Source organism: Capricornis sumatraensis, chromosome 17 (assembly GCF_032405125.1).
Source record: "Capricornis sumatraensis isolate serow.1 chromosome 17, serow.2, whole genome shotgun sequence".
Classification (NCBI taxonomy): Eukaryota; Metazoa; Chordata; class Mammalia; order Artiodactyla; family Bovidae; genus Capricornis; species Capricornis sumatraensis.
This window is the reverse complement of record NC_091085.1, coordinates 78,014,365-78,028,574: the sequence shown is the minus strand read 5'-3', so window position 1 is coordinate 78,028,574 and position 14,210 is coordinate 78,014,365. Positions and strand designations below refer to the sequence as shown.

At 67.5% G+C, this 14,210-nt stretch overlaps 1 protein-coding gene across 6 annotated transcripts; it reads right to left on the bottom strand.

Annotated features, from left to right (window-relative positions):
• Positions 1-2,229: 2,229 nt before the first annotated feature.
• Positions 2,230-13,950, bottom strand: GUCD1 (guanylyl cyclase domain containing 1). Of its 6 annotated transcripts, none has more exons than XM_068989660.1 (6): positions 13,862-13,950; positions 8,733-8,817; positions 7,907-8,072; positions 6,777-6,868; positions 4,844-5,085; positions 2,230-4,371 (listed from the first exon to the last, which is right to left on the bottom strand). In XM_068989660.1, the coding sequence occupies exons 1-6, from the start codon at positions 13,908-13,910 to the stop codon at positions 4,277-4,279; spliced, it is 729 nt and encodes a 242-aa protein (XP_068845761.1). In that variant the 5' UTR covers positions 13,911-13,950; the 3' UTR covers positions 2,230-4,276. The 6 variants fall into 6 exon arrangements, with proteins under 6 accessions (XP_068845761.1, XP_068845762.1, XP_068845763.1 ...); XM_068989661.1 differs by having other exon boundaries at positions 2,230-4,368; XM_068989662.1 differs by having other exon boundaries at positions 4,844-5,082.
• Positions 13,951-14,210: the final 260 nt, after the last annotated feature.

Genomic DNA, 14,210 nt, shown 5'->3' with positions numbered 1-14,210 from the left:
CGTGCTGCCATTGAACAGTCCACGTGCCACAACAGAGATGGAAAATCTCGCTGGAAGGCCCAGCACAGCCGAATAAGAAAAGAAGTGATGGGCCTCCCTGGTGGCTCACCTGCCAGTGCAGGAGATGTGTGCTCCAGCCCTGACCCGGCCAGGAAGACCCCACATGCTTTGGGGGAGCAAAGCCTGCGGGCCACAGCTGCTCAGCCTGAGCTCCAGGGCCTGGGAACCGCGGCTGCTGAAGCCCACGCTCTGCAGCCAGAGAGCCTTCCACTTAGGCTGGCAGCGACTTCTGCGGACAGGGGGACAGCCATTGGGAGCTGTCACCTTGGCCAGGCTGCTGTCTCTGTTTACCCAATCAGACGCTAATCTGTGAAGGTATTTGGCCAGTGTGATTTAAGCCTGTAGGCAGTTAACCAAGCGAGTGAGATTACCCTAGATAATCTGGGTAGGCCTGATTTAATCCGGCCAAAGGCCCTGCAGAGCAGAGCTGGGACTCCCAGACCAGGAGGGAATTCTGGGCGTGGACCTCAGCCTCTGCTCAGCCCCAAAGTTTGAAATAAGTCCTGCTGACCTTCCTACTACTTCTGTCCAGGTGTCCCCGGGAAGTGACTTTTCTAGGGACAGGTGCGTGCAGTGACCACACTGCTCTACAAGGGGGAGTGGACCAGGAGGCCGAGAGGGAGGCCGGGCCCGTGAGGAGGCTCTCCCGTGCTGAAGGGCTCCAGGTGCCCACGGACAGACGGCAGGGCGTGCAGAGGGTCCACCGAGCGCCTTGACGCCCACTCCTTGTTGATGAGCTTTAGTGATGGAAGGCGCACCCTCGTCAGGCTGCAGGAGGCCCCGAAAGCCAAGAACACCACCCAGATGAGTTTCAAGGGCCACAGCAGTGCACCCAAAGTGCCTGATCGGATGGGAGCAGCACTTCTGTGACCCTAACAAGTGTCCACCGCGGATAGTCCCGAGAGCTGGTGGGAGGTGTGATGGAATTGGGGAGGTGCTGCGCAGGGCCAAGCCCTGGACACAGCACCCTCCTTCCCTGCAGGAGAAACGGGCCAGCCCTTGGCCAGAATCACCTCTCTGCGTGCAGGGGCAGCCTCCGCATCAGAAAGTGCTGTGTCCTTCGTGCGGGGTCCACGGTGGCGGGGGCGCTGCTCTGCCCAGCCCAGGGATGGGCCCAGGTGGCCGTTGGATGGCGCTGAGGTGCGGTCACCAGGCTTGTCCCAGAGGGCCATATCAGGGTGGACAGACTCTCGCCTTGCGCCTCGACATGAGTGACCTGGACAGTCTGACGTCGTATCTTACCGGTGGCAGAGCCAGTGAAAGCGCAGCAAGGCTTACCGGGTGGACTGGCCTGGGGCTCTAGCCCCTGAGCGGAGGACCCATGTCTACTTCCAGCTTGGGGCTGTGCAGCTTTGGGTGAACAGCTTGGCCACAGGTGGACCCATCAGATTTCAGCTTAGTCGTCCCACCAGCGAACAAGACCCCGGCGTTTGGGGGAGCTGGAGGTCACTGTGGAGCCAGTGGTGTTGTTTTCGTGGGAGCAGCTGGCGATCTAAGTCCCCAGAGGATCAGCAGCCAACCGTCCGCTTGCTTGCTCAGTTGCCCCACGGCACTTGGGATCTTAAAAGTTTCCTGACCAAACCTGCGGGCCCCGCATCGGAAGGTGGGTTCTCAGCCACTGGACCACCAGGCAAGTCCTGAGTGATGACCTCAGGATGCTGGACCAGGGCTTACCCAAAGGTCAGCATCATTCAGGGAAGACCAGGGTTCCACAGAGATGAACTGTGCGGCAAAGCAGTTTGGGGAGCTCCTGAGTGAACGGGGTCCCCGCGCCATAGGATCAGAGCCTTTTCTGCACCTCCTAACTGCCTGGGCACGCCTTGCTAGCCGAGCTGGCCTGGTCAGGGCACCGTCATATAGACAGAGCTTCGCACCCTCGGCTCTCAGCACAGGGCTTTAGAGTCGACGGTCTCTGGAAGGTTCTGCACTCTGGTCTCCTGGATCCCGTGATCCTTTGCGCTCGGTTTTGAGCTGTCCCCTCCTTAGCACCTCTGGTCACGTCGTGAGGACGCCCGGGCGGCCGGTGGCCAGCACACCTACATGTGAGCTTGGGAGCGACCGTCCCAAGGAGGCTGGGATCACAGAGGCGGGCGGGGGGGCTGCCAGCGTCTTGGAGTGAGGACCATGTTTATTGAGAATGGCTCATTACAAACGAGATAACACGTATAAAAACCCCTGTGATGCATAAGATCCCTTTTGCCCCTAGGTGGCTGGGGAGACAGCCAGCGGTCCAGGGCGCCCCCTCCACGTGTGGCCAAGGGGTCACGGGGTCGTGGGCCGCGTCCTGCTGTCTCCAGCCCTGTTTTCATGATTTGTGTGTGAACAGGACACAACACGGTGAGGTTCGCCTCCGAGACCCCCTCCAGGCAGGTGGCGTCAGCCCCGGGGCCAGGCAGCTCCTGTTAACCTTCCAGACGGGTGACCTCTAACCTGCGGCTTGCCCCGAGAGGCTCGCTCCTCCGACCTGGGGACAGTGTCTCTGATGGACGAAGGCACCATGGACACTGGAGGCTGCTCCCTGGGCAGCCCCCGCCGGCCTGAGTAGCGGGCCTCCCCGAGGGCGGCCGCCCCTTCCTGTCACTGTCTCCCTGGACACCGCCACCCTCACTGGGGTCACCCGGGCCCCTTCCAGGGGCGCCCAGCCTGCAGCTGCCACGTGTGGTCCTCCCAGCCGTGGGAACCAGGGCTCAGGGCAGGGGCAGGGGGTGGTCTCAGGCTACCCAGGGTTAAGGCAACGGGGACGAGACGGGCCCGCAGGCAGCGCTAGCCTTTGAACCCAGGGCGGCTGCCTGGCCAGAAGTGCCTGCCTCTTGGTCAAGGCTGTCGGGTAGAGGAGCTGTACAGCTGGGTGGTCCTGGGTAGTCCGTAGCCTGGGGAAGCGGCGGAAGCCCCTGCCCCAGCATCAGGCTTCCGGCACCGACGACCAAGACTTAGGTGCTGTAGCTGACGGGGGCATCCTGACCCCCCTGGCCAGAGGTAACCCAGGGCAGGGACAGGAGGTGTCCCAGCCCCTTTTGGGAATGACCCATTTCCCTTTTTTCTCCAGGGGCGCAGACCCAGGTTCAAGACGCAGCCCCACCACTGTCCTGAGTCAGGTTCTGGCTGTGGCGCGAGGCCTGCCTGCGGCCCCGGGTCCCCTTGGCTTTGGAAGAGATCCTGGCCTGGCTTATCTGCCCGTGAAAAGAGGTGTCCGTGGTTCCAAAGTACCTGTGACCCCACTATTATTGTCTTGCTTGAGGTTGAGTCTCACCCCACCAAAAGTGAAAACTTCAATCTCAAAAAAACACCCTCCCCCGGCTAAAAAAAAGACTTAAATCACACACACACATACACACACACACACACACACACACACACACACACACACACACACACGCGCGCGCGCGCGCCTTCCCCGGCTAAAAAAGGAAGGAGCAGGAGGCCGCCCCAGTCCATGCGGGGGTCCGCGCTGTGTGATCCTGGGTTAGGTTACTCCCTCTGCCGACAGAGACCCCCCGGCCTTCTCTGCAGAGGGCCAGGAGTGAGCGCTGGGTTGGGGGGAGGCCACAGGCCGCCCCCGGCCACGATCAGGCGTGCAGGCCCAGGGCCCCAGCACCCAACCCTGAGATGTGGGGCTGCCCGCACTGAGGCAGGAGGTGCCGTGGCGGGGGGCGGGGAGTGTCTTTGGGGCCCAGGCCGCTGGCCCTGGCCCTCGGGGTGCCAGCGGGAGCCAGGGTCCCGCCCACAGCCCAGGTGTCCACTCCAAGGAGGGCTGCAGGGGCCTGAGGCCTTTCTGCCTGAGGTCCAGCCCTCCCCAGGGGCCTGGCCACCAGCCGCAGGGACTGGGCCCCCCGGGCGGGGGTGGGGGAAGGGGGCAGCGGGCCCAGGGTGCCTGCCTTTTGACCAGATCCCGGGGATGCTGGAGCTGACACAGCCCTGGGGCCCAGGGCGGCTACACCGATGGTCTCCACACAAACAGACCCGCAGCTCTCTTGGGGCTGAGCCCTGGGTCTGTGGGGAGATGGGCTCTTGCGTCCCCCGCCGGCCCTGCGTCTGGTTTGCAGGCACCAGGGCGCCCGTGGGGGCAGACGTCCCCTGAGCGCGGCGGGAGCCGGCCTCGGGCCCGGAGGACGTCAACAGCCAGCAGGGACGCGGCGCCTCGTCTGAGCCCCAGGCCTGGGCCAGCGCCTCTGGAGTGGCCTCCGGGGGCAGGGCAGGGCACAGCGGGCTCCCGCTGTCAGCTGTCCACGTAGACGAAGAGGATGTCCTCGTCTGTGCCATAGCTGGTCCTGGCCTCCTCGAAGTTGCTGATGCTGGCGCTGCACATCCCTGCTGCGGCGGGAGGGCGGGGCGGTCAGCAAGGGGCATCCTGGCTGACCCCCACCACGCGGGCGCCCTCCCTGCAGCCGCTGCGGCCCCTGTGAGCCTGTCCCCTGCGCGTTCCCCGATTCAGCAGGAGAAAGGGAGGCCCAGAGGGGAGGGACTCGCTGGAGGCTGCAGGGCTGTGGTCCCTGCCTGTCCCCGGGGCCGTGGGGAGTCCGGGCCGGGGGCGGGGGCGGGGGCGGGGGCCAGGGCTGGGCAGACTTTCTTTTTTTCTTTCGGCCACTCTGCGCAGCGTGCGGGCTCTTCGTCCCCTGACCAGGGTCCCCGGACCTCCCTTTCTAGCACGGAGGGCTGGCCTGGGGGCTGGGGGAGGCAGGAACTGCAGCCCTGGGCTGGGCCCTGGGTGGGGGCAGAGGGCCGGCCTGGGGCTGGGGGGCAGGGGCCCCGGGAGAAGGCGGTGGGGCCCACCCCCTCCACTCACGGTCGGCGTAGGCCGGGTTGTTGTAGAAGACGCAGCCGGCGGCCCGGCTGTAGCCGCGCAGCACGATGAAGTGGCCCTGGTAGTCGGGTGAGCGGCAGAAACAGCGGGGCCCGCTGGGCGCAAAGCAGCAATACTTGGGGGGGCTGGAGCAGAGGTCACAGTGCAGCACCCCCGAGTTCACCAGCACGATGGCCACGTGGCCCTGCGCCAGGTGGGCCTGGATGTCCTGCATGCTCACCCTGCTGTGGGGGGCGGACGGGGGTCAGCCGGTGCCGCTGGGCCCCAGGCCCCTCCTGCGGACCCCTGCTGGGCCCCGGTCTGCCCCGTGTCCTGGAGCCCGGGCTGCACCTCGCGTCCGCCCTGAGCTCCGTGCAGGGGGCACCCGCCTGCTTTGTCACGGTGGGCGGGGCTCAGTGGGGGACCAAGCATGGACCAGGAGGGTGCCCAGGACACCCTGGGCCCACAGGCCCGTCACAGGGTGACCACACGACTCCAGACGGCACCCCATCTCTGGACCTGCCCCCTCACTGCCCTGGTCTTTTACCCTAAAGGGTGCATCAGTAGCATAAACGGGCGGTTTAACTTACTTCCCCTAATCGGAACCAAGCAAGGGGTTATTTCTCTTTCTGTTTGAGGCTCCTTGTGGCAGAAGGGGCCCGCAGGGGAACCCCGGGTCAGCCGGCTGTTCCGGACCCTTAGGCCCTGGCCCCTCCGAGGCCCCCGGGAGGAGGCAAGTCCTAGACAGACCTGAGGTGGGAAGGGCTGGGGGGATTCCCCAGTGCCCGGGCCCCACCGTCTTCACTGGGGGTTGGGGGGCCAATGCCCAGCCACACTAAGCCCTCCTTCCTTCCAGGCCCCTCGGGGGTATGTGTGGGCACCTGGTGGCCGGGTCCAGCTCCAGCCCCACCGAGTCACAGGGCAGCCTGCTGTGACTCCTTGGCCCGGGGAGGCGTGCCATTTTTCCACTGGGTCTCTGAGAGGAAGCAGCTGGCTGAGCTCCCAGCAGAAGATATGACCCCGAGGGGGACTTCAGCCACCGGGAAGCACAGGGCGCAGCTGGAGGGAGGGCCCAGGGTGGGGGTCCCAGGTGCGGGTCGGTGCATGGCTGGACGGCTGGGGTGACTGTGGGACTCACTGTGCGGGGGGCTGGGGGGTGTCCGGCCGGGAACGGCCCCCACCCTTCATGCAGCCGGTCAGGTGCCACCGAGCTAACACCGGCCACCTCACCCTCCAACACGCGCTCACGTGGCCTGGGGACACGTGGAGACCTCCCTGTGCCCAGAGGGCTATGTGCCTGGGTCATGTGACCATGAAGACAGAAATCCAGGAGGACGGGAGACCCAAGGAGAGACCAGCCCGGGTCTGGGAGCCGGACGCCTGCTGGGCGCAGTGCCCGCAGCAGGCTGGGGAGGAAGCTGCTTGCGTCTGGGCAAGTCTCCTGCCCCCCCACCCCCGCCCCGTGTGGAGGGGAAGAGGGAGACCTATTAAGGTCAGGCAGCCGGGAGGAGGTCTGGCCAGGCCTCCCTGACAGCTGACACCCAGGCCTCCCTGCCAGCCTCTCGCTGCGCCAGCGCGCTCCCCAGGCCGTGCCCCCGCCACCGGGGTCCGTGTGCTCTGCCGCACGGCCAGCATTCCCGGAGCAGCCCGAGGGCTGGCCAGATCTGTCTTGCTCACCTGTCCTTTGTGCCCGCTCAGGGTCCACCCTAGGCCAGAGTTTGTGTAGCCTAGGTCACATAGCCCCCCACCTGTTCCCATTTTATGGATGGAAAAACTAAGGCTCAGGGGGCGGGGGCGGGTACAAGTCAGTGCCCATGGCCAGCAAGGTGGGAAAGCTCAGGCCTGCCCCTTCCCAAGGGGGGCCTCCCCCCACCAGCCCTGGGGTGGCAGGTGCGTGAGGAAGGGAGGCGGGGGCGGGGGCGACACACGGACTCACCACTTCTCCACCAGCACCTTGCAGGTCTTGGCTTGTGCAAAGAGCTGGTTCACCCGGGTCTCCTCTGTGTCAAAGTGCTTCCTGTAAAAGGACTGCAAGGGCAAAGCAGCTGCAGAGGCCGCCCGCCCCGGCTGCCCTCACACCCGCCCCCCAGGGAGGACATAAACAGCACAGGCGTCGGGAGTGGACATGGGCCCGGCCTGCGGGCGGCGGAACCGCCCGAGGCTGGCGAGGGTGCTCGGGAGACGGGCGGGCGGCAGGCTTGGGCCAGCACCCTGGGGGTGGGCGGGAGTCTGGACGCCACCCACTCGACTCAGCCAGCGCGTGTTAGCAAAGGGCACAGTCTGTTTGGCGCAGGGGCCTTCGGGGGCCAGGGCCCCCAAGGGGGAGGCAGAGGAGAACTGCTCTGGGCCTTTCCTCCACCTTGAGGCCACGCTGACCACACCAGATCCGCCAGCCTTTCCCCCTGGCCTGGATAGTTCAAAGGAGAGCTAGGTGGATGGGCACTGGCCACAGGGTAGTGGGCCTGTCGCCCACGAGGCCAGCAGGCACTCTCTGCTCGGCCCAGGCTGGAGGCAGGCCTGGCTCTAAGGGTGGCAGAGTGCACTGAGGTCTCAATTAGGCTTTACGGGCATTCTATTTTTGTTGTTATTTGTGTTTTTTGGGTTTTTTTTGAGTGATCTTCTTGACCGTTCCACATGGCTCCCGGGATCTTAGTTCTCCGGCCAGGGATGGAACCCACGCCCTCTGCGTTGGAAGCGCCGAGTCTGAGCCACTGGACCTCCAAGGAGGTCCCTGGCAGCCTTCCTTTTTTATAAAAACGAAAGACAGTAGATTTTTTTTTTCCTTCTAGAACACCAGGGACCCAACTTGGAGCTGGCTGTCCCCGTACGAAGGAGGAAAACCAACAAATGACGGCCGGAGGAAGACAGGTGCCCGAGGCCCAGCCGGCTGGAGCTGCGGCAGAGGGCAGGACCGTGAAGGTCGCCGGGGAGCCTCTGCAAGTTGGCAGGTGCGTCCAGGACAGGTTGGGATGGGGGTGTCTGGGCTGCTGGGCCCCGGCGGCTGGTCTGGCCGCGCATGTCAGTCTGGGGCCCGGTCCCAGGCCCGGAAGGCCGCTGCCGGCGCACCTGGTTCTTGTAGCCCTTGTCCACGCCCAGGGTCTGGGTGCAGAAGCGGTGCCGCACACCAAAGCGGCGCATCAGGTAGGCCAGGTCGATGGTCCAGATGCTCCTGGTGAGCCGCAGCTCCTGCAGGGCCCTCTCGAACTCAGCGTCGTCCAGCTGGCCCAGGTACCTGTGGGCACAGTGCCCGCTGAGCCTTGGGGCAGCCTCCCCGAGGGCCTGCTGTGTGAGCCTGTGCCCCTGCGAGGCTCCGCCCTGCATCGTGAACTCCTAGGTCCTGACCGCACACTGCCCGGGGCCTCCCGGGCACCACCCAGGTCCCCGTCCGGGGCCTGGACTCTGCGCCTGGCGTCCCTCATGGGCCGTGTGACTCTGGGCCAGTTGCCAGCCTCTCCAGCCTCATCTCAGGACCTTCTAAGTGAAGCACATCTCCTCACCGGTTCCCTGGGCGTTAGGCACGGAACACCTGTCTTGCCTGGACTTCCAGGAAGGGGAGCGAGAGGCTGCCCTGCCCAGTGACCCCGTCTCCCAAAAGTCCAAGGTCGGGGGGCTGCAGGAGGGCCCTGCATCTCAGCCGTGGGGGTCAGTCTGCGGGGCAGGCCCGGGCACCTGTGACTTCCTGGCCGTTCCAGACTCTGGGCGTCCTCTGGAGGCAGACCTGGGGGGCCTGGCCCACCGCCGCGGGCTTCCGCAGGCGGGGCGGAGGCCTGGGTGGATGCTGGGCCTCCCCCGAAGCCCCAGCTGGAGACAGCCACCTGGAGACGGAGACGAGTCCCACCCAGGGCTCTCCCCCTGCGCCGCCCCCATCAGAGGGCCGGCCCGGCACACTCACCGGAGAACCATCCTGGAGCAGGCCAGGCCGCAGTCCCAGTGGAAGAGCTGCTGGATGACGGGCACCGGCAGCTGCACGAAGTCCCCTGCGCAGGAGGGGCGCGGGGGTCACGGGCAGGAGGGGCGCGGGGGTCACGGGCGGGAGGGGCGCGGGGGTCACGGGCGGGAGGGGCGCGGGGGTCACGGGCGGGAGGGGAGCGGAGGTCACGGGCGGGAGGGGAGCGGAGGTCACGGGCGGCAGGGGCGCGGGGGGGGGTCACGGGCGGCAGGGGCGCGGGGGGGGGTCACGGGTGGCAGGGGCGCGGGGGGGTCACGGGCGGCAGGGGCGCGGGGGGGTCACGGGCGGCAGGGGCGCGGGGGGGGTCACGGGTGGCAGGGGCGCGGGGGGGTCACAGGTGGGAGGGGTGCGGGGGGGTCATGGGCGGCAGGGGCGCGGGGGGAGTCACAGGAGGGAGGGGTGGGAGGGGGGTCACGGGCGGGAGGGGCGCAGGGAGTGGTCACGGGCGGGAGGGGCGCGGGTCACAGGCGGGAGGGGCGCGGGGGTCATGGGTGGGAGGGGCGCGGGGGGGTCACGGGCGGGAGGAGGACGGTGGGGGGTCACGGGTGGCAGGGGCGCTGGGGTCACGGGCGGGAGGGGTGGGAGGGGCGGGAGAGGGGTCACGGGTGGCAGGGGCGCGGGGGGGTCACGGGCGGGAGGGGCGGGAGGGGGGACACGGGTGGCAGGGGCGCGGGGGGGGTCACGGGCGGGAGGGGCGCGGGGGTCACGGGTGGGAGGGGCGGGAGAGGGGTCATGGGTGGCAGGGGCGCGGGGGGGGTCACAGGCGGGAGGAGGATGGTGGGGGGTCACGGGTGGCAGGAGTGGGAGGGGGTCATGGACTCTTGGCGCAGTGCCCGCCACCCCACGCCCACTGGAGCTGCCGCCGCTGGCGCCCACTCAGGTCCCAAGGGGCCACTCGAGGACGGTCCACAGCCTTACTGGGCCTCTCAGCCTGTTCTCCTTGCCACAACAGTGGTCTCCCCAAGCGCCGGTCTGGGCGGGTCAGCCCTGTGCACGGGCCTTCGGTGGGGTGGCCCCCACACCCCCTAGGACAAGGCCCGCGTGGCTACCGCCCCGGGGCCCACAGCTGCCAGCCGCCCCTCGCCCTCCCCGGGCTGCAGCCTTCACATGCCCCCTCCTGCCCGCCTGGACTGGCTCAGCCCCCCAGGCCACGGAGCCAAACCCTGTCTGCAGACTCCTCCACGACGCTGCCCACATGGTGCACGGCCCCCCGCCCCGGGCACCACGCCCCTCCGTGGCCCCTCTCTGGAGCCCCTGTGGCGGGGGGCTCCTGGAGGCATTCGGCAGACATTCCTGTCTCAATTCCCAAGGCTGCTGACTCCACAGCCCCCAGGGTTACAAGGAGGGAGCAGTCACCTATCAGCCAGGGCCATGCTACCCGGGGCAGAGCAGCAAGGGCCTGGCCTGGGCGTTCAGATTTGGGCTCTCCTGCTGGCTTGGGCTGCTGACTTCCACGTGTGGGCTGGGTCTGGCCATCCCTCAAGTGGGGACTTTGGTCTGATTTCCCTTTCGGTCAACAAACATTTCCCTAGAGCCCCATGAGTGCCCGGCCTGCGGACTGGCGACTCGGTGGGGAGTGGCCGGGCGGACAGCCCACACGGGCGGCTGAGGAAAACCAGGGGCCGGGCCAGGGGCCGTGTGGGACGCGCCGAAAGACCAGAGAGCGGGGCCGTGGCAGGCCCGCGGGCCCAGGGCCTGGGGGCCCTCCTGTCCTGGGGTCCCGGGAATCTGCTCAGAGCTCAGAGCTAAAGAACCGGCCATGACACTCTGCTCGTTCAGGACGCCCTTTCGGCTGCCGTGGGCTGCCCCTCTGGGGTCTCCAGGCGACGCTCCTGAACGCACAACCGGCCCGCGCAGAGCTGGCCCCCAGCACCCTTCCCCATCCCACCCCTACGTGGACCAACCAGCAGGGTGCCCAGGAGCCCTGCGGTCCATCCTGGCCTTGCGACCTGCGACCTCCTGTCGCCTGCAGGGGTCCCAAGCTCCCGCCCTCCCGTCCACACCCTCCCCGGCCTCAAGGCCTGGCTCAGAGGCCAGCACCTCCCGGGCCTCCCCGGACGCCAGGCTGGCCGTGCCCCGTCGCTCATCGGCACTCCGCCGGCCCGGGCCCCCGCGTGGACCCTGCCCTGCTGGACTGTCCACGCCCTCTCTGGGCCCGGGCCAGAACTGTGCCTTGCCTGCACTGCCGTGACCTCTCTCCTCTCCCGCCTCACCCGCAGGGCCCACAGAAAGCAGGGCGGCACTGCTGAGAGCAGGCCGCTTGCTGGCCGAGCCGCCTGGCCCCTGGGGCAAGAATGTCCCTGGCGCCCCTTCACGGGTGAGGCCGGGAGCCCCGCCGTCCATCTGGCTGGGGCCCGGGGCGCTGAGGCCAGTCGGGGGTCAGGCTGCGCTCTCTCCGTCCCCCGGCCCCAGGAGGCCCTAAAAGGAGCCCAGGCCACCTCTCTGGGCCTTGCAGCAACCGCCTCTGCCCACTGCTGCGGACTAGGCCCCGCGGGCCCCGACCTGCCCGACTTCTGCCTGTCCCCCGCCCCCCCAGTCCCTCTCCAGTCCACAGCAGCCACAGGGGTCCCTCCACAGTCTTCCACGGCCCTCAGGAGACAGTTCTTACCCCTTGCAAAGCCCTGCTGGGCCTGCCCCACTCGACCCGGGGGAGCGCTCTTACCCTCGGGATTCAAGTCTGCCCCTTTCTGTCACTCAGGTCCTGGCTCAAAGTACCCCCCGCCCCGTGAGAGGCATTTACTGACTGCCTTTGGGAGCAGGGGCTCCTCCACAGTACTCGGCAAAAGTGACACCACCACAGAAAAAGCCTGCCTGTCTCCCTGCTCGACTGGAAGCGGCCCCAGGGCAGAGGATTGGCTCATCTTATTCGCTGTTTTTCCCAGTGCCTGGTGACTGACGCTCCAGAAACCGCTGCTGGAAAGAAAATGAGCTCCCGAGTGCCCACTACGGTGTGCTAGGCCTGGGCACCCTAGATCACGGGACCAAGCCCTGCCGTCCAGGTGTTCACGTCCCAAAGTAATGCCCCGCCGAAGGCTGAGCAGGGGCAGAGGCCTCCGCAGGCTGCTGCCGCCCTTCCAGAGCCCCTCCCGCAGCTGCACGGTGCCTCCTTGTTTTTCTCTCCACGGGCTGTTTGCTCCCCAGCCTTGGCTCCTGCAGATCCCTCCGTCCAGAAGGCTGTCTCCCATCTCTGAACATGCAAACGCCTCGGTCCCTTCCCCTCCACCTGGAGGACCGGAGCTGGTGTCTGTCTTCCCACCAGACCCGTGGGGAACTCCTCAGTGGCAGGCACGCAGCGTTTGCCTCCTCCCAGCCCAGAGACCTCGGCAGACACACTTCGGTGGTGAATGGAAGGCGGTTATCTTTTTTTTTCCTTTCCCTCGAGCGGCCTGAGCCTCCGGGTCACTGCAGGACTCCCCCTCCCCCAGGCTTCCAGACTATGGTCCTCTGTCCACGGCTCCTCCTGACTCTGCGCCCGGGCTCTGGCACTGCCTGGCCGGGCACCTGTGGCCAGGCTCCGACTCTTGTCTCTGCCTCCCCAACTGTGAAACGTGGCACCGCCCGCCGCTGGCTGGGGCCCTCAGGAACTCTGCCCCACCTCTTCTCACCCTTATCTCTTACACTTTGATCCTGCCCACACCCCTGAGGCGCCTGAACACCCACCTCGGGGCCACCCCCAATCCAGGCACAAGCAAGTCAGCCAACCCATAAGGGCAGGCCTTCCAAGCCCAAAGCTGCTGCCAGGCACCTGGAGCCACAGCCCGTCCCACCTGAGGGCCAGGGTCTGCCTGGAAGGGGCTGGCCTGGCTTCAGCTGGCAGCTGTCCTCAAGGAAGGAAGGCAGTTTCCTGGCCCTGAATACTTAAGCTCTTGGTCGGCTCATCTGCAGAAGTGCAAGTGACAATAGGAACCAGCTTCACCCAAGTCGTTATGAGGATTAATGAGGCCCTGCGTGTAAACAACTCGGGCAGAGTGCCTCCTCAGAGAAGGCGCCCTGGAAATGTGAGTCATTACCCCACGGAGGCTCCTCTGGAAAGGCAAGTGTCTGGTCCAAGATCTCAGAGTGGGACAACCGGAGGAGGAGACAGCAAACCCCGGGGACAGCCCTGGACCCAAATCCTTGCTGCAGCCACAGTCGTGCCCCGTGGATGCCTCAGGGCTGGGGTCTCCCACGTGTGGGCACCTCACTGTAGAGTTCACTGGCCCTTTCTTGTCAACTGTATGTTGCAGAGGGGATGGGGAACCACTGCTCGCCCTCTCCCACTCAGAAAAGCACACGGAGGCTGGCCGCTGATTTATCAGTCTGTGCCCCCTTCCCCACCCCCCAGCAAAGGAACTCAGGCGCCTGGGAAGGCGGGACTAGAGAAGGAAGACTCCGTAGCAAGACAGCAGGCAGGAGTCTAGGAGGCCAGGGGCAGGCTGTCCCTCACTGCCCTGCCAGTTGCCTGCCCCTTCTAAGGCCTCAGTTACCGGAGAGGGGACAGGCTCTCCCCAAAGCAGCTCCAAAGAGGACTTTTCGCTCCAGGGAAAGGTGACCCCTCCCCCCGCCCCGGCCGCTCAACCAGGACCCTCCTTCCCTCCATGACCGCAAGCGAGAGATGCCCAGGGGTGTCCCTGCTCAGGGAGTCATCGGGAAAAACAAACAAACCCCAACTGACCGTAGCCGGCCCGGCGGGACCCGCCGGAGCGCACACCTGCTCAGGTTTTGCTCAGAGCTCAACAGCCGGGGCCGCGGCGGCGGTCGGCCCAAGGTCGCGCGGCCGGACCCTGCCCGGCGCTAGGGCGGGGTTCCCCCCCATACTCGATTCCCGGGTTGAGGGCTGCCCCCCAACCCTGATCCCCGATCCCCGGGGTCCTGCCCCGCGCCCACCGCGATCCCCGGGGTGAGGGCCGCCCGCCGATCCCCGGAGTCCTGCCCCGCGCCCGCCGCGATCCCCGGGGTCAGGGCCGCCCCCCGATCCCCGGGGTCCTGCCCCGCGCCCACCGCGATCCCCGGGGTGAGGGCCGCCCCCCGATCCCCGGGGCCCTGCCCCGCGCCCACCGCGATCCCCGGGGTGACGGGGGGACCACACTGACCGGGCTCGAGCGGCGGCCCCGCTGCCTCCGCGTCCACCTCCGTCCTCATGACCCGGGCGGCGCGGGGCTCCCATGGCCCCGGCCCGGCGCGGGCTGCAGCTCTGGCGTCGACTGGGGACGAGAGCGCGCGGCCGGCGCGCGCCGGCTTCCCGGGCCGCCAGCACCAGCGCCCCGGAGGGAGAGGGGGCGGGAGGCGGCGGCGGCCCCAGGCCCCGCCCCAGTCCCCGCCCCTGCCCGCCCGGCCCCGCCCCGGCCCGCCCCGGCCCGCCCCGGCCCCGCCCCGGCCCCGCCCCGGCCCCGCCCCGGCTCCCACGCCCGCAGCCCCCCGGCCCGCGCCTCCGGGTCCCCG